Source organism: Filicampus tigris, chromosome 19, assembly GCF_054856515.1.
Source record: "Filicampus tigris isolate MCC_2025a chromosome 19, RoL_Ftig_1.0, whole genome shotgun sequence".
Taxonomy (NCBI): domain Eukaryota; kingdom Metazoa; phylum Chordata; class Actinopteri; order Syngnathiformes; family Syngnathidae; genus Filicampus; species Filicampus tigris.
The window spans coordinates 12,595,816-12,623,131 of NC_141235.1; the positions used below are offsets into that span (position 1 = coordinate 12,595,816).

At 38.1% G+C, this 27,316-nt stretch overlaps 2 protein-coding genes across 12 annotated transcripts in view; one reads left to right on the forward strand and one right to left on the reverse strand.

Annotated features, from left to right (window-relative positions):
• Positions 1 to 153: 153 nt before the first annotated feature.
• On the forward strand, positions 154 to 7,226 carry acbd4 (acyl-CoA binding domain containing 4). Of its 7 annotated transcripts, none has more exons than XM_086017680.1 (10): positions 154 to 586; positions 1,445 to 1,611; positions 1,730 to 1,849; positions 2,523 to 2,643; positions 3,511 to 3,595; positions 3,717 to 3,837; positions 4,550 to 4,650; positions 4,740 to 4,947; positions 5,108 to 5,316; positions 5,579 to 7,226. In XM_086017680.1, the coding sequence occupies exons 3-10, from the start codon at positions 1,768 to 1,770 to the stop codon at positions 5,714 to 5,716; spliced, it is 1,065 nt and encodes a 354-aa protein (XP_085873806.1). In that variant the 5' UTR covers positions 154 to 586; positions 1,445 to 1,611; positions 1,730 to 1,767; the 3' UTR covers positions 5,717 to 7,226. The 7 variants fall into 7 exon arrangements, with proteins under 7 accessions (XP_085873806.1, XP_085873811.1, XP_085873807.1 ...); XM_086017685.1 differs by having other exon boundaries at positions 1,549 to 1,662; XM_086017681.1 differs by having other exon boundaries at positions 154 to 502; positions 1,445 to 1,662.
• Positions 7,227 to 8,761: 1,535 nt separating this feature from the next.
• The window catches only part of arhgap23b (Rho GTPase activating protein 23b), a 40,371-nt gene continuing 21,816 nt past the window's right edge, over positions 8,762 to 27,316 (reverse strand). For 4 of the 5 annotated variants that reach the window (XM_086017313.1, XM_086017311.1, XM_086017314.1 and 1 more), the window contains 15 exons: positions 26,091 to 26,199; positions 22,971 to 23,010; positions 22,730 to 22,867; positions 20,912 to 21,220; positions 20,763 to 20,824; positions 19,896 to 19,975; positions 19,650 to 19,759; positions 18,879 to 19,031; positions 18,687 to 18,765; positions 18,514 to 18,587; positions 18,340 to 18,429; positions 17,718 to 17,843; positions 14,847 to 14,979; positions 9,866 to 9,897; positions 8,762 to 9,792 (listed from right to left, as the gene is read on the reverse strand). In XM_086017313.1, the coding sequence (XP_085873439.1) occupies positions 8,908 to 9,792; positions 9,866 to 9,897; positions 14,847 to 14,979; positions 17,718 to 17,843; positions 18,340 to 18,429; positions 18,514 to 18,587; positions 18,687 to 18,765; positions 18,879 to 19,031; positions 19,650 to 19,759; positions 19,896 to 19,975; positions 20,763 to 20,824; positions 20,912 to 21,220; positions 22,730 to 22,867; positions 22,971 to 23,010; positions 26,091 to 26,199 (2,420 nt within the window). In that variant the 3' untranslated portion in view covers positions 8,762 to 8,907. Of the gene's footprint in view, positions 9,793 to 9,865; positions 9,898 to 11,061; positions 11,087 to 14,846; positions 14,980 to 17,717; positions 17,844 to 18,339; positions 18,430 to 18,513; positions 18,588 to 18,686; positions 18,766 to 18,878; positions 19,032 to 19,649; positions 19,760 to 19,895; positions 19,976 to 20,762; positions 20,825 to 20,911; positions 21,221 to 22,729; positions 22,868 to 22,970; positions 23,011 to 26,090; positions 26,200 to 27,316 lie in introns of all 5 variants that reach the window. The other variant, XM_086017315.1, reaches the window with a different exon arrangement.

Consider the following 27,316-nt stretch of genomic DNA (forward strand, 5'->3'; position numbering starts at 1 on the left):
AACAACTGCACGATTCAGTCTATTTACCTGTGTTTTATTCAATAAATTTTATTTTGCCAATAACCCATTTCCGTCTATTTCCGGTTTGGCATTATTCAACGACAGTAACTTGACAACAGTCAAACTAATCGGATTACTGTAGTGTAAATTTAGACATCGAACGGTGATCCCGTGGCAACAATTGAAATACTTATTTGTGGCTTTGTTTACATTTCATACTGTCTTTTACTGTTATCTGAAATTTTTACAGACTGATACAGTATTATGCCCCAGCTGTCATATCCATGCATTGGTTGAACATTGGCCAACCGCGTCCAAGTCACGTGATCTAACTCCAGCGCTACAGCTTTCGGAAGACTGATCTCCAAAACAGTTTTAAAAGACAATCCCTTTCCAGACTAAAACACGCAACTCGCTAATGCTGTGTTCCAGAGGTCGCATCCATATTGAAGTTGTCTGATAACGGCCAGTCATTGGATCAGCCTCTAAAGCACAGACTGCAGTAAGTTGCGACATTTGATCGCGGCTACTGCCTGCTACTTTTGCCTGCTAGCTATCGTCTCCAAAGCATAAAGTACTTGTGATTGTACGTAACATTTATATCACTATTCTACAATGATACAAATTTGTTATGGATTAATGATCCATCCATTCTCTGTACGCGCTTATCCCCACTAGGTCGCGTGCGCGTGCTGGAGTTTATCCCATCTGACTTTGGACGAGAGGTGGGGTAAAGCAGCTGTATCTGTTATACTACTGTCATAATCCTTAAAATATTGTGATTGACTGGTGACCAGTCCAGGTTGTACCCTGCTTTTTGCCCAAAGTCAGGTGGGACTGGTTCCAGCACACCCAAGCGGTACAGAGAGTGGATGGATGAGATGTCTTCAGATATTGCATGAAAAATAATAATAGCATACTGTAACATAAAATACATTATATTATAATAATCGGTACGTTCCTCGGTTTTGGGGTCCCGATTTGGTGCGATCGAATTTGAGGAAAAAGCAATAAAAACTCCTAAAAGCACATTTCTTTTCATTTTTAGCAGACGGTAGTGCAAGTAACAGTTTGTTCATCATGTCCTTTAGAACTATATGAGATCAATTTCCTTCATCTGATCATGATTAATCTGTTTTAACTAAAGATGTAGCTAATTTTAGCAGAGATGGCCAGTATCCTGAGACAATTCACAGCCTTTATTTTTTTTTATTTATATATATTATATATATATATATATATATATACATATACATATACACACACACACACACACACACACACAAACACACACACACACACACACACACACACATATGTATATACACGTCCACGGAGCGCCGAATTCGTCTGCCTACACCTTGATCAAATACTCCCAAAATTGCATTACACCTGCTTTTCTTGTGCCTAAAATCGTATCTACTTTTTGTAACCACATTTGCAGATGCTCTGGGGGCGAGGCGCGTCTAGCAAAGTCACAAACACACTGAACTAGACTATTGCCCCAGCACGAAAATGACAATGCGTGCCTTTTTACACCGAGCGCAGACTTACCAAATTGTCGGACGAGTCGGAGGCGAGGCAACTCGGTGATCCGGAACACCCAGAGAGGTGCGACACGGCCCCAAACATCGACTAGACTTACGCTGGCAGGAAAATGAAGTCAGTTTTTTAACCGAGGGCACAGACTCCAGTCTACCAAAATTGGGCTCTTTATCTCTGTTTACAGGCATCCACACTCGGGAATTAAAAAAAACAAAAAACGCTATGCTCACAGAAATGTCAGAGGTGGATCACCAGAAACGTTTTCAGGCAGCTGTGAATGTCATTCATAAACTCCCCAAAAAAGGTATGTTGACAAGCATTATGAATTGGTAAGTACCAGACATTACCGGTATATTAACTGATAGACATTGTTGACACATGCTGTAGGACATCCCATGTCTCTGACCACAAGCACGAGATGAGACTTATATTGTGAAACACTTTTCAAATGAACAGGAAACTGGTCTCATCTTTTTTTCTATGGCTGTATGTAAACTGAGGCTTCAAAATTGTAATATCAAGTCATTCTCTTTATTCTCCGACGCTGTGGGCAAGTCAGCTGAACGCGCTTAAACCGCTCCCCGTTCGACTGTCATCTGCCAATCAAACACCACACATGCCTATAAATCTATACATGTTGCACTCTCCCGATTTTTTTTTTTTTTTGCTTAAAGCCTACAATGATTGAAATAATTCTACCGGTTCGTCGCCTTAAATATTCAAGGAAATTTCAAAAAGTTTCGAGGTATACTATTTTAGCCGTTGATTCAATAAGTGTCACCCAGCTTCTATGCAGACCAAAATTTGATTACATTTTTCAAAGGAAAACATTTTTTTTGATGGTATGAAGTATGTTTTTGCTGTATTTTTAAAATGTTATGGTACATATCAAATAAGCTTGATTTGAAGATAATCTGAAATTTATTCTAAATTGCATGATCTAAAAACACTAACACTTGAACATTGTGTGTAAACAGGCTCCTACCAACCATCATATGACGTCATGCTGCGCTTTTATGGGTTATATAAACAGGCAGTGTTTGGACCCTGTGCAGTGCCACGACCTGGCTTCTGGGACCCAGTGGGTCGATACAAATGGTTTGTATTTGGCTTGATATGTCCGTGCTATGGGAACAATGAATTTAATGCAAAGAATTGCTAATATATTTTAAAGACAAAGTAATGTTGTCATTTTTAACATATTTTCCAAATATGCGATATGCCAGTGATATCTAGTAAGGAAGAGATTTAAGAGATTTGTTACTTGAAAGCTTTTTTACATAGAGAAAAAAAACAAAACAAAAACAGCAGTAATTTACATTATCCCGTTCCAGTATTTGGCTACCTGATAACTGAATTTAGACTACTCAGCATAAATGAGTTCATGACATTTACAGTTTAACATGATTGAATTCTAGTGATTACCCCGCCTCCCCCCACCCCTCCCCCCCATCCCAATGTTATCTCATTTGTAATCGTTGGTTGGGTTTTGTAGAACGGAATGCCATAGACAATAATCCGATACTGATGTTTTCGAACAAATCTTTTGGGGCCTGCTTAATCATGTTCAACGTTGTCCATGTGAAAAAGTAAGAACTAAAATTCTTCGTTCATTCACCTAGAGGAACATTTGTTCACCTCCCCAATAAAAAACAATTTAATATGTACCTAGATATATGAGGTGTGATATGATTTAAGAACGGCTTTTTTTATTTTTTTTACAACCCTTAGGTACAATGTCTACCGTGTACAATTGATGATTCTCATAGTTGTGCTTGTACCTTACCTCAATTTTGAATGATATTTCTTGGTTTAAAAAATGTGCTATTCTAAAGAAATTCCATTCAAATGGGGGAGGGGGGGGGGTTCTCATCCAACTCCACTTAGGTTAATTAATTGACATAAGATCTAATCTGTATAATTTTGTTGATATACTGTAATATGAATTTTGTTTGCGATGTTAAGGGATGCTTGGAGCCGGCTGGGAGACATGAGCAGCACAAGTGCCATGGCAGCATATGTGGAGGAGATGAAGAAAGTAGCAGAGGAGGTACATGACCCCTTCATATTTGGCAGTGCCTATATAATATTTATACAACACAATATATACAGTATAATAATTCTTATAATCCAATCCTAATTTAATGTGTAAATGTGTGGTTTACTGACAGGTCATTGACAAATTGCCAATGAATGAGAAAACCGCCTCACTCTTTCACCATTTTTTGCCTCTCTATGCCGTGATTGATGACATGCCGCAGCCTCCAGAGACACTGCTTAATCTCAGGGAAGGTCAGTAATACCATAATACCAATAGTTGGAGGTGAGAATGTCCGGCACTTTGTCTCAATAATATATATATATATATATATATATATATATATATATATATATATATATATATATATATATATATATATATATATATATATATATATCATTTTTTAAAACTAATTAATCGCAAAATTTTCCATAATTGATCGCGATTAATCATATTTTTCAATTCAAATTTTTTTTTTGGAAGCTTGGAAACGGTATTTACTCGAGGAAAATCTTGGAATTCATGTGGGAAAAAATAAAAGTATATTTTCATGCAAAGATTGTTCTAATAGCTCTCTTTGATGAATACGATTCCTTTCCTGTAAAATACAACTGTTGAATGATGCACCAAAGACATACAACTAATATGGTATTTTAATTTAGCTTTGCAAAGTGCGCAAATTATTTTGGATTTCTCCAATGAGCCGTCGAGCAACTTTTTGAAGTAAAACTACGTAAAAGTCTGTCTTTGCGACAGTGACTCTCCTCTAAGTTTGGCTGCAAAGTGAGCAGAGGTCAGCTGTATGCATTATAAAATTTAAATTAATCTCCATAGTAAATGCTTTAACTTTAACAGCCCTATTATTTGTATATATATATATATATATATATATATATATATATATATATATATTTTTTTTTTTTTTTTTTTTTTTTGACCTTCTGACATTGTGTGTTCTTGAAGCCGCCTGTGGAGTACATCATGATTTGGGAGTGACCAGCAAATTTGATTCCAAGATCTTCTGTGACTCAGTGGATTCAGTGGAGCAACTTGATAAACCTAAGGTCTCATTCACACTGCTAACAATTAATTGCCACACCTGTAAGTCGATATATTTATACCACAGTAAAAAAGGTTTTGTTTTTTGGGACAGATCCCACTTGTGGAGTCTAATGGTTTTCTCAACAGCCATGGGGCCTTGGAGTCATCCCTTCTTCAATGTCAACAGCAAGAAAGACAAATTGAATCCAGACAGGCGGAAGCTGGTGACGGTGGAGAGGGGCGAAAGGATGCAAAGGATCGGGGTACAAATAGAAGTCGAATCAATGGCCTGGAGGGCTCATACCACAGCTGGAGGGAACGTAAGCATGATGAATTCGATCAGGGGTGTCGCTCTCATTTTTGTCCCCCGGGCCTTGAGTTTGATTCTTGTGAATTAGATGCTGGCAAATTGTTTGAGAATGTTCAATAACTGTATAGCATATTATGACACATAATGTTTAATGTTGCTTGAATTTGAAGGGGGTGTTCCACTGAGCGCTGCAAGGCCAGGTGCCACAGGCGGTCCTAGCAGGGCAGAAGAGGGAGTAGACGGTTCAGACGCTGTGCCAGAATGGCGACATGACGTCCAGCTTCAGCAGCAAATCCTTCTGGCCCTGAGAAAGCTCAGAGAGGATACGAGGAGCATAATGGAAAGGCTGGACGCGGTGAAGACGCTCGTCACCACACAGGTATTCAAATTTTGACACCGTTTCACCGGCTCCTCATTCCACCGGAGTTATACCGTCACTAATTTGAGACTTATTTTGTAGCTTGTGCCACGACTGCGAGTCTAGCCTAGTGTAGACTGGACTCGTAGCCCAAATCTGCGATCGACGATTTTACATTTGAACCTTTTAGTCCCCCAAAAATGAAACATTCAATTTAATCACAATAGTAAATGGTCATGAAGTTTACCTGTTACCCTCGCTTTACTTTCATTTGAACCCCCAGGAGAAAAAGTGGTGGCCATTTGATGCATCTGCTCAGACTGTTCTTCTGTTCCTGCTGTGGCCATTTGCCGCCCAAGGTATAATCTATCTACTGCAAAAGACCAAGAGGAGAAGTCGAATTCTTCATGAAGTGGTGTGAACAAGGAGATGTTCAACTGGTCGCTGGAATCCATTATTGCGGGATATGACGTTTCTGAATGGAGAGGAGATTCCTTGGGATTTTCACTTGCTTCTCCCGACACAGAGAATAAGGAGAATGTGGACTTCAATTTCACCCCACAAATAATACATTTCGTAATCAACTGTGAATGTAAATTAGCTTTTGCTAACTTGTGCACATTTACGCAGGTATTGTCCCGCTGTTCATTAATGTGCATTGGCCCTTTCGAATAAACATTAAAAGAGAAAAAAAAAATCTATTTAATAATTAAAAAGAAGACTGACAACATTTCCAACTGTCAACGCTGAATATTGCATTGTTGCACTGAACTGTTTTGGCATTTAGTAAGACATTTTAGTGAGACACTTGGTATTGTGACTGGTTTTTCATTGATGTATCAGTTGCTATGCAGTCGCTATGGTCCTTTTACATGCTGACAAATGGCGTTCCTCTAAGTACCGTAACAATATAAACTTACATAAAATAGCCACTGAAACTGGGTTACTTAAAGTGGAAGTCAACCCAAACATATTTTTTTCAAGAATATGTTCTATGCAGGCACACTAGTTGAAACAAGGCATTCTAATAAATATTGCGTTTGTGGACTAAGAGTTAATCCACCCGTTTTAGCCATCTCAGGGGGTGACCATTTTGTCACTTCTGTCGACTGAAAATGACATCACGGTTACTCAAGGCTCAGGTAACGACCAATCACGGCTGACTTGTTTTCTGAAGCTGAGCTGTGATTGGCCGTTATCTGAACCCTGAGGGTGTGTGATGTCATTTTCAGTCTACACAAGTGACAAAATGGCCGCCCCCGTTGATGGCTAAAAACAGGTGAATTAACTCTTATTCCACAAACGCAATATCAATCAGTTTAAATGGTAAATGGGCTGTCACTTATATATCATAATAGATTACCATCAGTTTCAACTAGTGGGCCTGCTTGGAGCATATTCTTGCAAAAAAAAATGTTTGGGTTGATTTCCTTTTAAGTGAGCAACTTTATCCTTTGTGATGGTTTTTCCTCACAACTGCTAAAATAGTGTAACATTGATAAAATCTACATTTAATCTGATGAAAAATATCAAGAGGAATCACTTACCAAATCAAATAATTTATGTATATCACAGTTACATACAAAGGATAACATTACAGCTGTGCAACTGTTACAAAATTGGTCCACAGAGAAAAACACAAACACTCCATACATACACGATGATTCAAATACTGTAAAACGTGCGTGAGGTATGAAGTCAGGTAAAATGTTGTTCATCAAAAGTTACAGGCAGTAACATCACATTGAGGTCTATTTGTCTCAGGTACAGCCAACAATACGGATAGCGGAATTATGTAGGTTTCGACATACGGTCATTAACAAACTTAGCTGTTGACACTGACAAAAATGACAATGTTGTACTTGCTGCTTAGCCCATAATAAAAACCCATCTAATAGCAACACTCCTTTGTTGTCCTTAGAAAAAAAGTTTGGCATACTTAATAATACAGCTGCCTTTGTTGCTTTGAAAGAAAAAACAACCTCCTTTTTGGGCGCGTGAGTATGCATGCGTCATTGGTATAACTTTTTCTTCTTTGTCGGTTTGGATGCTACTTCTTCGTTGGTTTAGCGGCTTTTTCGGTTTGACTGGTTCTTCTTCGTTTTTGGAGGCGGCTGTGCGCTGCCCAAAACACGCACAATGCCGCGGTCGGATTCGCTTTATGATTTTTTTTTCAATCAAACATCTTATCAAATGCATTTTCTATTGACATTGATCACGTCAATCACGATACATGTTGATATTGAATTATTTCCCAGCCCTACAATACGGTACTACCTAGTGCTTGTTGACATAATTGCCCTAAGGAACTGATAGTTGAGTCCTTTCACCACTTCCAAAGAGTCTCAGTGGCTACGTTTACATGGACATATTTATTTGGATTAAATTCCTGATCGGAATGAAAATGCTTCATGCACACACCCCATTCGGAATATTCTGACCTGATCAAGCCCATTCCGAGCAAGATTTTACTGCGAAAGAGAGAGGTAGTTTATGTCGATTGTGAATCCGATCAGCGTACAAGAAAATTCTTAAAATGGGAAAAATATACAAAATAACGTTTTAAGTTGAAATGGGCGGAGCTATGTTTTGTTGACACGGAAGTCGCTAGGGCTTCTACTACTTCTATCTCCGGTATACTTGGTCATACTGCGCATGTCAAAATATTTAGTTCCAATCAAAGGTGTGGTGCATGAAGTCCTAATCAGATCAATACTTTTTGTGTCCATGAAAATAATTTATCCGATCATAATTTTAATCCGAACTCTGATCGGATTCAAGACATTTTCGTATCAGGAAGAAACTGCTGCAAGTGAGACTACTTTATTCATTGCTAGCAAAGTGATGTCTCTTTTTTTTTTAATTAAATTAAATTAAAAAACAATGTATGCCCACAACCCTAGTGAGGATAAGTGGCTAAGAATATATATACAGTATATATAACAATGCATGTATAAACACGTATATAAGTATATATATACATTATATATATACATATGGGTAGGTATACAGATATATATATACACACACATATATATACATATATATATATATATACATATATATATATATACGCATTATATACAAATACATTATATATACACATATGTGTAGATATACATATATATATATACACACACATTATATATATATATATATATATATATATATATATATATATATATATATATATATATATGCATTATATATAAATATATAAATACATTATATATATGTATATGTATATATATATATATACACACACATTATATATACATTATACATACATATACATTATATATACTATATATCGTCGCTGTCCTATATATATATATGTATATATATATATATATATATATATATATATATATATATATACAGTACATATATATATATACATACAGTATACATATATATGTATAGATGTGTAGATATATATATGTGTAGATATATATATATACGTAGATATATATATATACATATACATGTTGACATAACATATGTTGACATGACATATATATAAATATATATATATATATATATAAATATATATATATATATAAATATATATATATATATATATATATATATATATGAATGCGAGTACTTGAGTTAAACAAGCACAGTGTGGCGATGCCAGGCTTTCCTCTTGTCCCACGTATCCATGGCTGGCCGCTGTCCAACAACAGAGGAAGACGCCGGCGAGTTGTGATCAACTAATGCCGAGTAAGAGGTTTCCCCCCGGACAAGAGCAGTGACCGGGCCTATTTGTGATGTATGATGACCTCCTTCGCGAAATGTGATGACTTCCACCGTCTCTGCTTTCCATTCTCTCACAATATCCTCCCTCTGGCCCGGTTTAAGGTCAAAGTTCATGGACAACGCCTTAGTCCTTCCGCCTCTAAATTTCTTTTGGGAAATTGGCACTGGCCGACTCCAGTCTAGTTGCAGGCTGCTTCGATTTTTTAAAGCTGGGCAGGGGTCTCGAAGCCTCGTTGGGAAAATCCACAAGGGGAGTTTGGATCGTTCCCTCGTCAAATTTTGGGGACTGGTCATACGCAGAGGTCTCGGGTATGTGTAATTCATCCGGTTGCATGGGTAGAGGAAGCTGTCCGGACAAACTTGTGACGTGGTTGTGTACTGCTTTTCAGAGTTTTTATGATTGACTGCTTGGAATTCCTTTTCTACCACATCGCTTTCACATCCTTTTCCTACGGCGGTTTCTCTTAGAGTTACCCCATTTCTATTGTCATCCATCCTCTCCTGTGCGAGAAGAGAATGTTCTGCATCGTCTCTTCCAATCATTTCTTTCCCATCCGCTTGTTCGGTTTCCCCATAGTTGCTGGCTTGCGTAGGTTCGTGCACGGAGCCTTCGTCCGAACTGCTGTCTGGGAGATGGCCACTGGGACATTTTTTACGTTTGCGGGTCACAGCAGAGACGAAGGACTTGGACAGGATGTCCCTGGTGTTCAGGTCTTTCACGGAGCTCAAAGGAAGCTGAAAAGCGCAGGTACTGTCATTCAAATGTTTGCGTTCCAGTCACTTTTGATTATGACTTATTTTTGCTTACCTTTGACTTAACTGAATCGCTGGTGGTGGAATCTGTCGGGAGGCAATAACGAGATGACCAAAAAGAACAACAATTGGTATTACACGTATAAGTTATACATTTGCGATATCAGATTCAAGACAACAACACACACACACAAAGCGCTGATGTTACATGTATAATTCTATTTATTTTCCTGTATTTATTAGAGATAGACCGATATGATTCTTTTAGAACCGATACTGATTATTAGTAGTCAAGGAGGCCGATAACCGATAATTGGAGCCGGTATTCGTTTTCAGTAAAAAGGTCAAATATTGGCGTCACTTATTATCCTTATTATACATTTTTGACAATATACCGTACATCTTTGTTGAAAAATTCTACCAAAGTTCAGGGAGCTGCCAGCATCATAAGCACGTGTTAAAAAGTTAAATGAAAACTTAAACAATGACCCCTTATAGTTTTCGACAGTAAATAAAGTTCGACATAATTTCAAAATGACCGAAATGTTAAGAGTTCACTTATCTTTGTTTGATTTGAAACAAAAACAAAAGGTGCAGAGTGTCCCCAAGCCCAGTAGAATATTTCATAAAGTCAACTGAAAATTTAAATAGTTCCTGGAAGTTAACGCAGTTCTAAATTGATTCATTATCGGTCATCAGATTTTTCAAAAAGGCAGGAGAATATCGGCGCCGATAATCGGCCCGGCCGACAATCGGTCCATCCCTAGTGTTTACTCCTAATTCCTCAAGATGAAATGAAACTCATACTCTGCTGTGTGTTTGTGTTACACAACCCACTTTACCAGCTCACACATGAAAGCATGCAAAAGAGATGTCAGAGTTCAAGTGCCTTACTCAAGGGCACCTGCAGAGTAGTCAGGAAACAGACTCGCATCTCTCCGACAACACGTTGCCATTTTACATTTGCTTGCAGCGGGACAAACCGCGACACTCGGATTGCAAAGCCCAAGTCCGTAATGATGAGCTAGCGCTGACCCGGTTGTAAAACCTTTCAGGAGAACTCTAATCATTTTTGTCCAACCATTTATGGATTTAGGCAACGGAGACAGCTTAGAGTTCACCTTTGAGATCTGCAACAAACGGCGAGTGGTTGTACTTTGGCATACCGTAAATACTGATGGAAAGGAAATGGCAAGTGAAACACAGCGTTAACACCAAACACAAACAAACAAAAGGAAGGCCTGGTCCTACCGAAGAAGCTGATCCACTGTTTCAGCTAGGAAAAAAAGCAGTAAAGAAATATTTGGAAACATGATCGACTGCATCTAGGAGATTCAGATAAGGAATGAAAAAAGTACAGTTTTGGAAGTTCAAAGTTGATTGCGTATATTGCTGGATTTACATTGCTGGTTCCTATTCTGATTAAGTCCCTACATTTTCATTTTGCAACTGTATGAGTGTAAAAATCGTACAGTGACAAATAATTAAATATTCACCAGGGCCTGTCATTTTTGTTGTGAATTGCGTCACATGGGACCAACAAATCGGAATAGTGTAACTTGAACCATGTCATGTTATTGGTGTCATAGTTATTCTTAGGCCAAATATATCACCATTTTCAGGACTTAATCATAGTTTAAAAAAAAACAAAAAAAACAGCAAGTTTACAGGCGTCAAGTATTCAGACCTTGAGCCAGTTACCCTTAGCAACATGAAATTTGATCGACATGTCACTTGTAACCTCACAAACAAAAGGCTTAAAACCTGGTCTGACTGAAACAGAAACAGGAAGTCATCCATTTTGGTTTGAAGCGGTCATTTTACATCATGTTGCCGATTTTTTAGGGTATCTGCAAAAACAAACTAGTTGAGACATACAGTCCTTGAAATGTTGTTAGATTGTTCCCAATATTTGACCAAGTTACAAAAGATTGGAATTGCTAAACAGCAACACACTTGAGTTTTTCCATCATTGCATATGAGCGGAGCGTGGTAGTAAATTTTGACGATTTGCCATCAAACAAAACTCGAATTAATCAACTCCACAATGTCACAGCTTGACCTAATGTCTTGATTGTAGGGGTGTGCATCTCTCCACAATATTGTATACGTTTTTCGATATGTTAGGTGTGAAACGATTCAAGGACGGTTTGATATGATAGTGGAACGATTCGGTGCGATTCAGATTAAGATTTGATATAGTATGGCTCAGTTCCATAGAATATGATGCAATGACTTTTTTGTTGGTATTTTACACACATTTGAATGAATTTGACAGTAATGTAAATGTGCCAATTCCTTCCAAGATATATCTCTCCCCCCAAAAGAAAACACATTTGATACGTATCTCGATACATTTCAAAGTGGAACGATTCGGTTCGATTCGATGCACTTGCACCTTTTAAATCCAAAAACGATTTTCCGGTTTTAAACGTTTTTTTTTTTTGTTTTTTTTTTTTGCATGCAAAAGTCAATAAGTACTAAGTTGCTAAACTCATTGCTGTCATACACAATGAAAGGTGGTTATATAAACCTGGTTGAAAATGCATATTTGGTCAGTTGTAGACTGGCCAAGTTTCACACCAGTCTATCGGTCCGCTACACACATGGACAAAATTGTTGGAAGCTCTCAGTTAATGAGTGAATATACTTTGACCATCGGGACAACTATTCAACCAAGATGTGTCCACGAATTAGCATCACAGGTGTCTTCAAACGTTTAATCAGTCAGTCGGCCTATTTAAAGGGTGACAAGTAGTCACTGTGCTGTTTAGTGACATGTTGTGTATTAGAGATAGACCAATATGTTATTTTTCAATGTCGATACTGATTATTTGTGGTCAAGAATGCCGATAACCGATATTTGGAGCCGATATTCATTTTCAGTAAAAGAGAAAATATTGCCATAAAAAAAAAACTGAATGTCTTCAAGCATATCGTCGCTGTGAAAAACACTTACGTCCATTTTTTTTTTTCATTTCTTATTTTTGCGTGAATGGTGTTTCTGACTGACAGACATCGCATTAATGTGAAAATCTTTAAAAATTCCAAAATTGGACATACGTTTTTTTCACAGGACAGCGATGACATGCTTCGTGAACAATTTTTCAGATTTGCATAGTACCGGTATATATTTTTTAATTATTATTATTACTATATATTTTTGACAATATACATCTTTGTTATCAAATTCTATCAAAAAGTTCATGGAGCACCCAAGGTCATCAGCATGTCTTAAAAAGTGAAATGAAAACTTAAAAAATAGCTCCATATAGTTTTCTCCAGTAAATGAAGTCCTCCAAAATTTCAAAATGACAGAAAAGTTCAACTTTCACATTTTTTTGTTCTGATTTCAACACAGTTTCAAATTGATTTATTATCGGCCAACAGATTTTTTAAAAAGGCAGAGACCGATATTCGTCGAAACGCAGAATATCGCGCCGGCCGATAATCGGTCTATCGCCGGTGTGTACCACACTAAACATTTGCTAAAGTTTGTAGTCGTAAACGTTAACGGAAGCCTGTTTAAAATGATAATCGGACCGACCTATAGGCAATTACTATTTGGTCTGGCCGGACAAAATGGCGCATAAACGGACGGCGGAAGGGTACCCCGGCTGTAGGTGGAAGGTGACAAACAAAACGAGAATTTTTTGTAAAGCTCTGGTTAAACCATAAATAAATATACTGTAGTATATTTTTTACTTCTTAATTAATTAATACATTTTTGATTCGTTAACAGTGTATACCATGAATTAAACAGTTCCAGATTTGTACTAATTCATGATCTAACAGAAGCAGGAAGCAACTTAAAGTAACCCAATTTAAGACCTTCTTCCTAGAGCTCGCCCATAGAAACAGGACTGAGCCAAGCACCTTTAAATCAAGCACCAAAATGTCATGATACGATAATTATCACGATATCTTGGAGAGATTGGCGATATAGAAATAGCTCACGATATTGTATAAAAGCTTGCGATATTATAGGAAAAAAAAAAGAAAAGGAGCTCATATTAAAAAAAATAACATCAAAATCTTTCTGTTTTTGCACGCAATAACAGCTTTCACAAAGAAATTGGCTTGTAAATGTCCCTACACCATGCTAATTAGCTGTGGTCCTAATTATACATAAGAGTAGTACAGTTAACATTAACCTCAATGTATATAAATGACCTACAATGACCGAACAGCTGATATTGAGGCACTTACTTGGTAATGCACGCACACATTGTGAATCGGGTCAATTTGTGGAGGAGCCTGATCATCCTGGAACGGGGATTCCCCCATCTGTGGTCCCTTCTCAAGGTTACTCACTTTTGTTTTAGTTTTTCCTTGCCCTCCTGGGGGTTAAGATCAGGGGATGTCGTGTATATTTCCTGTGATTAAGGGCTAAATAAATAAATTTGACTTGACTTGACTTGAGGAACTAAAATGTGTTATGTTCCTCTTCATCTGGCGATTAGCATGGGTCTTAAACATAGGTGGCATCAAATTAAACTGCACTAATAAACTAACCACCAGAGGGTGCTGGAACTGCACAAAAAAAAAAAAAAAGAACTGGGGCTTTTAAATAGATTTCCTACTTTTTATATCGTGACATGTCGACGATATATCGTGGCGATTTTAATATCGCGGTATCACGGTATTGCCGATATTGTGACATCCCTAATAGGTTTAAACCAATATGAAAAATACTTGGGACTTCATCTTGTGTTTCAATTGAGAATTGTCACCCTCAATTTATAACCAAGGTGAAAGAACAGGTAACTAAAAGACAAGTTGGAGATTTAAAAGTTTTTTCACTTCTGTTTTTTCTAGCTTTTTCTTCTTTGCCTTTGGCAGCACAATTTAACCTAACCTAAGTCACTCCCCATTATTGCTGCTGCCTCTTTGATGATGTTGCAGAACTCCACCCTGAATACAACAATTTTTTCTTTTTTTTTTCTTGAATTGGGAAAACATTATTTTATCCATATGAATCAATCAATGAGAATATTGCAGAATTTCTTATGACCAAACAATTCCCCTATCCTTACCTGATGTTTCTCCTGGCATACCTGGCCTGCCAATGTTGCGCAACAGATGGTCAATGTTCGGCAAGTGCTGCATTTCCTCGTCCGGAGCTTTCTCTTGCTTATCAAGCTCTCCACCAGAGAAGAACCAGTCGCACTAGACAAACAAACCAGGACAACATCACTGCAAGGTGTCAAGATAAACTAATACTTTTCATAAATGAAAATATAACCTCCAAAGTAAAATAGGCCACAATGTCAGTACTTTTTGCACAACTTGTTGTTCTCTAACAAGGAGCAAAAAAAAAAAAAAAATCACGACAGGTGTCTGATCCGATTATCAGCGTTTTTAACTTTTTTAAAAATCTGATGGCCGATAATAAATCAATTTAAAAGTGTGTTGAAATCAAAACAAAGACATGTGAAAGTTCGACATTTATATCATTTGGAAATTTTGGAGAACTTCATTTACTGCATAAAACCATATGGAGCTATTTTTTAAGTTTCATTTCACTTTTTAAGACATGCTGATGACCCTGCGTGCTCCCTGAACTTTTTGTTAGAATTTGATTTTGATAACGTACTTTTTTTAGATTTTGATGCCAATATTTTCTTTTTTCTTTTTTCTTTTTTTTTTTACGAGAAATTAATATCGGCTCCAAATATCGGTCATCTGCCTCTTTGACTTCAAGTAATCGATATCGGCCCAGACAAAAACATACCAGTCTATCTCTATGATCTACGTTGACGCCTCACAGTGGCGATGTACTTTTGTATGATGTCAAAATGTGGACAATGTGAGAAAAGGACTGCTAATACTAATTGTAATCGAACCAGGAAATTTCTTGGTCAAATGAAACACCGGTCGTGACCGTTTGGCATTCAGCGAAAGGCATGGAAACACTTAACAGTTGGATATTTTTATTCAAAAGTTTATAGAATGTCAAATAAAGTTCACCTGCAAAGGTGAACTTTCCCCAGTGCGCGGGGAGATCGATTCATCCATTTATGAAATGTCTTCATAGCGCACCGATGGTGGTTTCATGTGATATGTTGCGTTGCTACGTTGATATGTTACGTATCACTAGTTTTGTGATGCGTTCCAACTCCAAACACTCCCAGCAAAACAAACAGGCTGAATAAATGTGTTGTTTTGCTCACATGATGTGAATGAAGTCATCAATCGGAAGTGTGACAAGCCACAATAGTATTTAACACCAACACAATGTGGAAACATTTCTCAATTTAAATAGTGACAGTGACTCAAAAAAGGATTTCTGTCGGGCTGAACGCATGTCCTGACTTAGTTTCGCTGTCCGCTAGCTTGCCTGCTGTACTTAGCCTCTGTCTGTTCCCGGTGTTCCTGATCGGTTTCACGTAGGGATGTAACGATTCACCCAAGCCCCGATTCGATTTCCGATTTTCAGTTCCCTATTTTTGATTCGATGCGCTAGTGTGGTGCTGCAGCCACCCACAAACACAATACGCAATGATGTTTGGCATAATTTGATCGACACATTCAAAATGTGGCATGCATCTGGAATGGAAAAAAAACTTTAAAGTTAGGAGGAACATCATTTTTTTCACTCTAAATTAGTATATTCTAATGACCTAGGTTTTTCTTTTGTTCGGTGTTGCTATATAGGGCTTATGAGGGCTGAGATGTCCGCGTTCATAAACACAACACTCGGTACATCCAGACTTCAATCGATTATTCGATTAATCGATTTTAAAAAAGCATTTTTTTTGCATCGATGCATATTTTAAGCAGGTTATAGAAGCCAAATATGGGTCAAATGTTTTGTGTGCACTACTTGTCTTCAACACTGTGTGGCGCTGTCACTAAGGGTATATAAGATATAAGAAGAGAGAAAGAAACAGTGTACAGGTGTTGACTGGGAACGGCATACAGGTTTTCGACCGCTTCATGCGGCGGAGTTTATGTTTATACACATTGGGTTTTTTATGGAGATTTTAATTATTGGAAAGTGACAAATAAATTACGTATTTTAGCAAATGACTTATGGACTCTCTATTGACGGGCACAATCAGACATCAAGCAAACAAGCCGCCAGCGCGTCAGACCAACCCAAACCGGCAACACTTCACTAGCCCAGTATTAGACCGGCTAGTATACAGGTTATATTGATATTAAATCGATTTTCGATCTTTACATCCCTAGTTTGAAGATATTGATCAAATAAATGTCAAGAACTTTGCAATTGTAGTCCATCTTCTTTATCTGCCTGGATCATTTTCTGTCGGTAAAGGTTTACAATGCTTTGCCATTTTTATTTATTTATTTATTTTTATTAAACCAATGTTCATGCCTATGAATTCCATTGGAGCAGTTAAACATGGCACAAAGTGCACCTGTGGTTTTGTCACTTAAGACTTTCAAAGAATGCTTGCAAGATGTAACTGTTCAGTTAGGCATACACTTATGTACAGTCAAACAAAACCTCTTTTTTACTTTTATTTTTTTACACTTGATTTTCACGCATGCGCAGATGAGATCTGCAAGTGGCGGAAGTTGACCATTTTTATTTCGAGTAGCCATTCTGGGTCCATTCCATTCATACTCCTACTACGGAATTTGCCCAAAGGAGCTCCAATCAGAAGCAGGCACCTACCTAGACAATCACAACTAAATTGCACAGATTTGAGTTCACCACGCCAACTATACTAATCTATATTCCATAAAACGCCTCAAATCATTTTGAGATTAAAAGGGGGGGGGGGGGGTGAAAGGGCATACTTCTAATCAGTGAAAATAAATTCAATTAAATACTAAGATATCGGCGGTCTACCAACGTTGCTGCATAGATTGTGTGTGACTTTTCAGATTTGACAGTCATTTGTGTTATAAGGGTAGAGGAAGTTATTCATTCTTACGTGTAGGATTAATGTCTCTACTATTTTGTAGCGGTCAGGCATGTGGGTGACCATATCTGTCATGTTGTCATCTGAGGTCCTCACCAGTGTCGGACCAAACACCAGTGCCAGGTTTCTTGGCTCCATCTGGAAATGATGTATGAAATTGTATCCATCCTCAATGTTTTCAAGTTGTATACTACATTCAACAAAAAATAGGAACGCAACACTTTAGTTTTTGCTCCCATTTTTGTAATAAAATGAACTCAAAGGTCTTAGTGCACAGGTGTGCCTTAGACTGCCCACAATAAAAGGGCACTCTGAACCTAACCTAAGTCACTCCCAATTATTGGCGAACCGGAGTCAGGTGGAGACCCCCATGAGGACGACGAGCATGTGTGATATGGCACAATCGTGAGGTGGGATGGATTGTCTCGGCAAAGGAGAAGTGCTCACCATCACAGTTTTAGACTGGTTTGTGAACAATATTTGAGAGAAATGGTGATATTGTGTATGTGGAAAAACCTTTGGGTTAATCTAAAAAATGAGAGCAAAAACTAAAGTGTTACGTTGATATTTTTCTTGAGTGTACATATTTCTCAGATCTCCAATTAAAATTCCATCACATCAAATGTGGCACTACCTTATTCTTTTCAGAGTGATCTGCCACCCTTTTTAGGTGACACACCAAGAACTTGAGGGTGTGGTAATAGTGATCTGGTAGATCGTGAATCTGAAAGGAAACGAGATACCATGGTAGGCAATAATAGCAATCTCCATTGATAAATCTTGATAGATCAAATTTTGAACTAAATACCAGTTTTTTCATAGTCTTCAGGCGGTGTCTTGTGTCTTCGATCCGATTGGCATCAATGAAGTAATTGTACTTGTCTGCAAAAAAATATGTTAGGATTTTAAAAAATTTTTTTTTTAATGTGTTGAATGGTGGTGACTTCCACAACCACACAACTTGAGAATGTCTATACACACCGTCAGTAAACAGCGGCTCAGGCAGTTTTCGGAAGAATGCCTTTAAAAGACTGCTGATTACGTTCAAATCCTGCCATCTCTGTGGAAACGGAAGAGGGAGGGATTTTTTTTTTGCTGCCCACTTCAAAAATGAGCTGCGAATGATTCCAACTATAATGTTTTGGCAGATTTGGATCGATTTGTGTGCCACACCTCCTCAGCACTGTTGATATCAAAACCCTTATTAAGATGTTCTTGCAGGTTGGACACCATCGCATTGTTTCCCGGCACTCTGTAGATTCCGGTGTACTCTAGACCTGTTGCCTCGACCACGCCACAACACATCTCCACAATCTGGGGAACAAACTAGAGAGGCAAGAAGTCATAAGATGGGAACGTTTTTGGTGACAAGATGTGAGAAGTATTGGCTTACAAAAGACATTTTAAATACAGTAACTTCAACAATTGTATTTATGTTTTTTTTTTAAATATTTCTGCTCCTCCCATCAGGATCACACCACAGCAGTCACATGATCTGTTTAGCACATTCGCTGCATAAAACAGTTCAAACTGTTTTTTTTTGTTGTTTTTGTTGCATCGCTGCATATTTTAGCAGTTTAAATCGATTTTCGATGAATCGTTACATCCTATTATGCACTTTACCAGCCCTATATGTCATGTAACGTTTTGACAGAGATGGGCAGTCCCTGGGCCGGACCGGTCGGACCGTCCAGCTCCGGAGGGTCCGGCCTGGCCGGATGCCCATTTTTGGGGCGGTGGGTGGGGGCTGACAAATTTTCAAACTCCCGCAACGGCGAGAGCGACAACTGCCGACAATGTTTATGAATATGGCCGGAGAGTCGCGGCCGGAAGGGTACCAGGTCAATGGTGGAGGGTCGCGGCCGGACCGCCAAAAAATGGTCACGTGCCCAGCTCTGCCTTTTGACTGTTTTTTTTTTTTCTTTTCTTTGCCAGTGGGCTTACTTTGTGGTTGACCGCAGGTTGACAGTTCTCAAGGCGCACACCAAAAGCCTTCGGATTGTCTGTCTTCTTGGACTTCTTCATGATATTGATGCCCCAAGATGTCTTGTCAACTGAGACCAGAAGACACATACATGCTGATGTTTATAGTCCAGAATTACTACAGACAAAACAGTTTTGTTTCGTTTGATCAAAAATGCCCGAGTAGTGTGGCTTTGTTGTTACATAAAAAGACATGTTTGTACCCACCGTTGTCATTCTTAGCCAACAGGAAGGGAGGCATCATACGGTGAGTTTTAAGGGAAGAATCTGGTTTGTTACCTGTAAGACTGTCGCAAATGACACAAAACATTGTAAAAATGTGGTAGTAATTGTTACTAAAAAAACATCACTACACTGTGTTCCAAATGCTTAGGCAAGATGTTTGTTAAATAACTTTCCTAAATAGTCAATGTGATTCACTGTGAGTGTTTTTAATCATCAACAATTACATGACCCTCTATAACAGGGGTCTCAAACCCACGGCCATGCTTTGTGTGAGTGTTTTTTTTTGTTTGTGTGTGTGTTTTTTTTTTTAAAAACACTTATGGGCTATCATAGGTCAAGTTCAGGACAGCTTTTGGCCAAACGCAATTGAGAGGGCATTCTGACAAATATTTTGTTTGTGGAATAAGTGTTAATCCACTCGATTTTAGCCATCTCCGGGGGCGGCCATTTTGTCTTCTGTCGACTGAAAATGACATCACAACTGCTCACAACGACCAATCACGGCTCAGATTCAGAAAACAGGTCAGCTGTGATTGGTCGTTGTGAGCAGTTGTGATGTCATTTTCAGTCGATAGAAAACAAAATGGCCGCCCCCAGAGATGAAATCGAGTGGATTAACAATTATTCCACAAACAAAATATTTGTCAGAATGCCCTGTTTCAACTAGTGGGCTTGCATAGAACGTATTCTTGAAAAAAACAAAAACAAAAACGTTGACTTTGGAACACATTGCGTGAACGGGTAGATGGGTGACATTACTTGTTTCTACATTCAGCCCAGAGCTACAGTGATAAGGGACAGTCGTGAAGATGCAATGACTTTTGGCTATGTTTGGATCATCATTCTGACCTCTGTTTTCTGTAGTCATTCAGCTTCTTGTTGATCAGAGCCTGTCTTGAGTAACCAATCTCCTAAAATCAACGGAAAGAATCAATTTAATCATTGACCACGTCAACCTGGAGTCCATTTCCTATGATTGGAATTTGCCCTGATCTGACCTCATTGTCAGCCTTGCTGTTCTCTCTAATAACCTTGATCCACGCCAACATCTCGTCCCTGTTTTCAGCTTGGAGGAGATACTCGCAGAAGTCCTGAGTCATCAGTCTCAGCGTGTGCTTGCGCTTTGTTTCGCTATAAGCAATGTCGATCAGGCAGCCACAAATGCTGATCGGGGGATGTTCGTCCAGACCTGAACTGGGCCCTGCCCCGTGAAGGATAGCCTCCCTTTTGTCTTTGTGGAGGAAAAGCGTATGGGAACGAAGCACGAAAAAGAGGCGTTTCCAAGTCCGCATACTGCTACCAACTTTCTACAGTTAGGAGAAGAAAAAACAATTTTTATTTTATTTTTTTTACAGTACATTCCCATGAATTCAGAAGAATACAATTGAATTAAAAAATTGTATGGGAAGCTTCAGATGCCGTGACACAGCGCCACGATCTTAGAATGAAAATTAAAGGTGCAACAATTCATTGGAAACTAATCGATTATCAATTTAATCGAAAATCATTTTATAATAATCCACTAATCATTTCTATATCGTTTTTAATTTCAAATGTTCCAAATCATCAGAATTTCAGGTGCTCATAAGGTAAATATACTCCAATTTCTCCAGTCCTCCATGAAAGCACACTGGTTATCTTTGTGGTGAATCAAAATAAAACATTTGCTTATTACTTTGGATAACAATGATCAACATTTTCTGACATCTTTAGGACCAGCCTAGTAACGGAATCATAATTAATTTATGTTTGTGCATTTTCTGCACTTTCAATTTGAAATAATGTCCCATTTTTTGATCAAAGGATGGAAATTAAAACATGCTTTTATGCCGATTCATCGATTAATCGACAGATTAATAAATTATTATAATAATCGTTAGTTGCATCCCTAATGAATGAATGAATAGATGTGATCGATTTATAAACCTTGAGTAGCTGGGCTGCTGCTCTGTGATAAGGCTTGGCGATATGGCCTTGAAAAAAAAAAAAGCAAATGACAATGACACTATAAAAACTTGGAAAAGCGTACAAAACACTTAAAATTTGTGCTGTCAAGCAATTAAATTTTGTAATTAAGCAATCGTACAATTTTCCGTAATTAATCAAGATAAATCACATTTGGGTGTTTATATTTCCTACGAAGATTGTAATATTTAATTGAGTAAAATGTTGGAATTAAGGTAAAAACATAAAAAAGAAAGTGTATTCAGATTGTATTCAGATAAAAACTGTTCTAATAATTTTCATTGATGTTTGAATAAAATTCTTCTCCTGTACAATACAACTGCTGAGCAAAACGGTCAAAACTGGCACCTTTCTTATATTTTTCTCATAAGAACAATTTGCAAAACTCCTCGCTTTGAATTCACCTCCAAAGTTAACGCTTTAACTTTGACAGCTCTAATTTTAACTCATTCACTGTGAGACATTTTCAGACCCTCTTTTACCCTAAAGTTTGAAAAACTTTGAAAAAAAATATCAATAAATTCCTGCGATTGAATGGCTGGGCTGTGAAAAGACAAATAAATACGTCAGTGGCAGTGAATGAGTTAATAAACATTTGTTTGACAATTTTACTGCAATGAATTACAAAATATTCCCAAGGGGATTATAATGTAACAACAAAACTATCACTGAACATAACATGAATAAAAGGGGCTGCTACCAAACAAAATTAACCGTTGTCCCTGAAAATGTAACCTAAGGAATTTCCCAAATTAAAATGTTGTTCTTTGGCACCCCAGTAAAATACATTTGTCTACTGCCTTGCCAAATGTACCAAGAATTGATGTGATTGTATGAGCAGTGAGTTTCACCTTCCCCTTGTCTGTGAGAAGCTGCTTGTAGTGTAGCCAGCCTTCCTTGCAGATGTCACTGAAAGTGGTGCTCCCCAGTTCCGAGGTGGAGTGGCGCTTGGACCGTGCCTCCTCCTGGGCTTTCAAACTCTCAAGGGACTAACACACAATACAGTGTATCGAACAAAAGACTTGCACAGTAGCACGTGCAGGGTTGCTCGGAAAATGAATGAATGAAATAAATACAGCAGCAAAAACTCACCCCATCCAAGAAAAAACTCTTGACTCTTTTTGGCAGTTTCCTGTAAAACAGAATGTATGCATGTAAATTGTTGAATCGTTTTTCTATATCGTGGGTCAATTTGACCCTTTTTAAAATCAGAAATACAATAGAAAATAGAGTGTTAATTCAAAGTACATTTTGGTATCTTTCTACCTTTCTAGGGAAATCGTATGATAGCCAAAGCTGCAAATCTTTACAGTGCTCTTGACTGACCTAGAATCTGTTGTCAAATGTAAATGGAAATGCTGACTGAAGTGTTGAATCAATTTTCATGTACAACTGAGTATCATAATCATGACGGTGGAAAGAAACAATGTGTTTATGGATTATGTGACCTGCAGCATGGAGACTGTAAAGAGGGCTGGACCAAGGATTGAGCCTTGTGGCACTCCACAGATTACCATGCGTGGCGATAATCTTGCCTGTTTTAGGGCCACATGCTCTGTTCTGTCCAGAACCTTTTTAATACGGTCCCAGAAAGTCCAACCATAGTCTGGAGCCAATTTAGCAGGATGGTGTGGTCCACAATGTCAAAAGCAGCCGTTAGGTCCAGTAGGAGGAGAGATGGTAAGCCCAGGTCAGCAGTCATAAAGAAGTCGTACTGTGAGCTGGTCGGAAACCGGACTGAGATTTTTCATACCGGTTATGGGTGTGAAGGTGATTGTGGAGTTGGGTGAGAGCAGCTTTTTTCAGGATTTAATAACTGTTAACCCATTAAGGATGGGAGTGCATAACCGCGTTTCTACCACTTGAGCCGGGATCGCTGTTGCGTCTTTATACCCTTAAAGTCGAGAGAGCGTAAACGTCATTTCCTTTTTATTATTTGATTATTGGTCTCGTAATCAATAAAATGCATCAGAATATACACGTGACGGTGTCGTAAGCCCGCGGAGAATGTTCCGGAATTCTTGCGAGTCACAATGGCGGTTGTCCATCGATTGTGGGAGCTCTGAGTAACGGCAGTGATATAGACGATGCGCTTGTGTCGAACGTGATATATGGTTAAGATATATGTCAATGACAATATCAACGTCTTTGTAACAGAATAGAGGTTTACATTTTTTTTACATTAAAATAGTGCTTCTCATGCACTGACACTTTATTTTTACATCTTTGATTGAAACAGTAAAGATGAATAAACTCGAGCCTGTGTGCAAGGCACATGTCTAAGGTCTCAAATTCTTTTGGAATTATGTTTCTGTCTGCTACAAGGGGTGAGATATAAATTATTTTGGAGGTGTTGAATATGTGGGAAAACGTCAGATTTTCAAGGGTAATTTCAAAGATGACCTTAGGTTTTGGGGAGCTGTTGAGTCAGGCCTTAATGGGTTAAGCATTAGCAATGCTGTGTGATATTTTATGAGAAAGGTATTGCACCTGATTGTAGTGAGTGCTTTTGAAGATCATTTTTGATGCCCATGGCTACTGGCTAGTTTATTTATGACCGAGTAGACCACTGGAGAAATACCGCAAAATATCACAATAACGATCTACCACGGTATATTTTCAGTTATTCCATAAAAAAATATAACATATTATGACTGCTTACCTTTTTTCTCACTTAATTTTGAAGTGACATTAAACAAACCTATATCATATGAGAAATTCATACAGTGCGGCTATATAAAATGATCAAATGTAAACAGAAACAAAGTAGCCTACATATTTTTGCACAAATGTCAATACCAATCTGAATAAGAGGCATAAAAATAATGCTTCTGAAAGAAATTGATTAAAAATAAAAAATATGAGCTCTACTGGAAGGTAATTTTGAGAACATTAATTGTGCAGATCTCAAAAGTCAAAATCAAAACTCAGGGCTGTATTGTGAAAACAAATGATATTTGTAATAATATATGTATTCAATATACTTTATATGCATCAATTTCCTGAATCTCTTATCGTCAATATTAAATATATATTTAATCTTCAGGCCACTCCTCTCAGCTGACATATGAGACAGCGTAAACAACCATTTCCTGTTTAGCAGTGTGTGTAGCATTGTTGTATTCGCTCTCCAGGCACTGAATAAATTCCCTGTTATTTACCGGTAGTTGTTCAAAGAGGAATATTCTTTGCTTTAACGCGGTTCCAGGAAGACCTCTGTGAAGTGTACTCAGTCACCAAAGCATTTAATTCGGTCTTTCACGATCAATAACATTACATTAGTTTTGCAAGTAGCATCGCTTTTCTGTCTTTCCCTCTGTTATTTATTCCTCGTAACCCTTTTGTGGGAATGACACTTGCAAAAAGTGTAGGTTATTCGCCGTAATGGAGACTGATTACTGATGTGGGAGCGAAATCGCAACGTGTTTGAGAGCGGTAGTAGCCAACCGAAGGTCATTGATAGTGAGCTAACCCAACTAGCACCGATCTCGCCTCAACATGCAGAGTAGACGCCCGTCCCCGCCATTCAATTATAGGAAATACAAATCTGTGATTCGCTGTGATTATACTATTTTTTGTTTTGATGAAGCACAAAATGCAATTTTGCACTCGTTAACCACTATGCGAAACAGTTTATTTCGAGCCTTGTCTAGTTTGTCTAGTAGTACCCAGCATTCCTTGCCATTTTTTTTGTAAGTACTTATTAATAATTACGGGTCTGTTGTCATTCGTTCATTCTTTCCCATGGTACAATTCGTTATTTTGATACCCTCATGAACTGTTCGATTTACTATTGCACCTACATCTCAAATGTATGATGGTCATGTAATATGATTCACCTCTCTCTCTCCGTTGTTGTTCAGTCTGCCACATGGTGGCAACTGTGTGCATAAGAATGATAAGTTAAATCATTTGCCCGTCAGTTCAAGCTTCTGCTATCGTTCCTACTTACTTATATTTAACTGCAGTTAAATATAATAGTGGTCACGGCCACCTTTGGCCACCATGCAGCTCCGCCAATGTGTGGTACTAAACATGAGTGTTAAAGCATGTTTTGAGAGTTGAAAACTCCTAAAAGATGGTGACACTGTATGTGACTCTGGATCACAATGCATTGTCTCTGACTGTGGAGTTTAAAAAAAAACAAAAAAACACAGTGCCTGGTGCAATAACAAAATGTTTCAGCTTTTAAAGTCTTGTGTCCAACCTTACGTGAAAACATGGCCCTCTTCTTTCAAGGTATTAAGACCCTCATCGCAAGACTTCGATCGCTCCGTAGAAATGGCCAGCAGATAAGAAGAGCGGCGTCCTTTGATACTGCCTAATAAGACACCACAAAAGTAGTAAGACAGGTGAAATAAGACACAACAGAAACAATGATAACACAATGTATTACAGTAATACGCAAATAAAAAAATAGATTCATCATAACCACATTCCACAGGTTTTCACAATAAACATATTCTCACATTCTTATCACCCACAGAACAGAATCAAGACACTGACATCTGACAAATCAAAATAATTTTTTTCCTCAAATGTTAAACTGATCCGTGCGAAAAAAAGAAAAAAAAGTCATCGCTCTCTTGCCCTTTCTTGTACTTTGTACCTCTATTTGGATTTTTAAGAAACCACCACGCCCGAGAAAATACATCCACTCAGAGACAGAAGTGGGACTAACGAGGTGTCATTCATTTGCTGTGCACTCGCAGGAATACCAGCGCCTCTGACTGCCCTGATTTTGATGCAAATGAGGGATGCCACTAGGACTGAGCGGGAAAAGACTTTCATTTCCAAATGGGCACACAAAGGTGCAAACGCACCGTTATTTCCAATTCTACCGGCACAAGCTGTAGCAAAATGCCAAAAGAAAGAAAACTCCACCCATGCGCGCAGTTTGATTGCACTTTGCGCTAGACTCGGAACGAAAATAGGGCCCTTGGTCTTGTCCCGGTCTCGGACTGGCCGGACTCACGATTTTCCATGCAGACCGGTCAAGACAAGGACTGATCTACTATTCTTCAACTTCATTAATGTGATATTGAAGAGAAGCTCTTAGTAAAATGACAAACAACCTGTAATTAAAAAAAAACCGGAAACGTTGGCGGTGTTTTGACTGACTTGAAAAAGAACTGCTTTTTTGGTACTTCAAAATAAAATATTTTGGATTCCCAACAGCTATAAAGTAGCTAAAATCAAGCAGCAGTGTTATCCGGCTCTCTGCGCATCCACTTCCTTTCAAGTTATGCATGTATAAACAATATAGGAGATTGTCTATACAGTTAATATTGTATCATATAGTTAGTAATGGATATTTTTGTGTGTGACCGGTCCGTCTATCCACCCATGACGGACGCCAATTTTGTAGGCAATAAATAAAAAAAAAAAAATAGTTGGATTAAGCATAGTCGGAAGCCCATTTTTTCCGTCTATGTAAT

Bases quoted from the DNA above. Each gene is read 5' to 3' on its own strand.
- acbd4 (XM_086017680.1), top strand. From the start codon at position 1,768: ATGCTCACAGAAATGTCAGAGGTGGATCACCAGAAACGTTTTCAGGCA. The intron at 2,644-3,510 runs GTTTGTATTTGG...TGCGATGTTAAG, and splicing joins CCAGTGGGTCGATACAAATG to GGATGCTTGGAGCCGGCTGG. The intron at 5,317-5,578 runs GTATTCAAATTT...TTGAACCCCCAG, and splicing joins AGACGCTCGTCACCACACAG to GAGAAAAAGTGGTGGCCATT.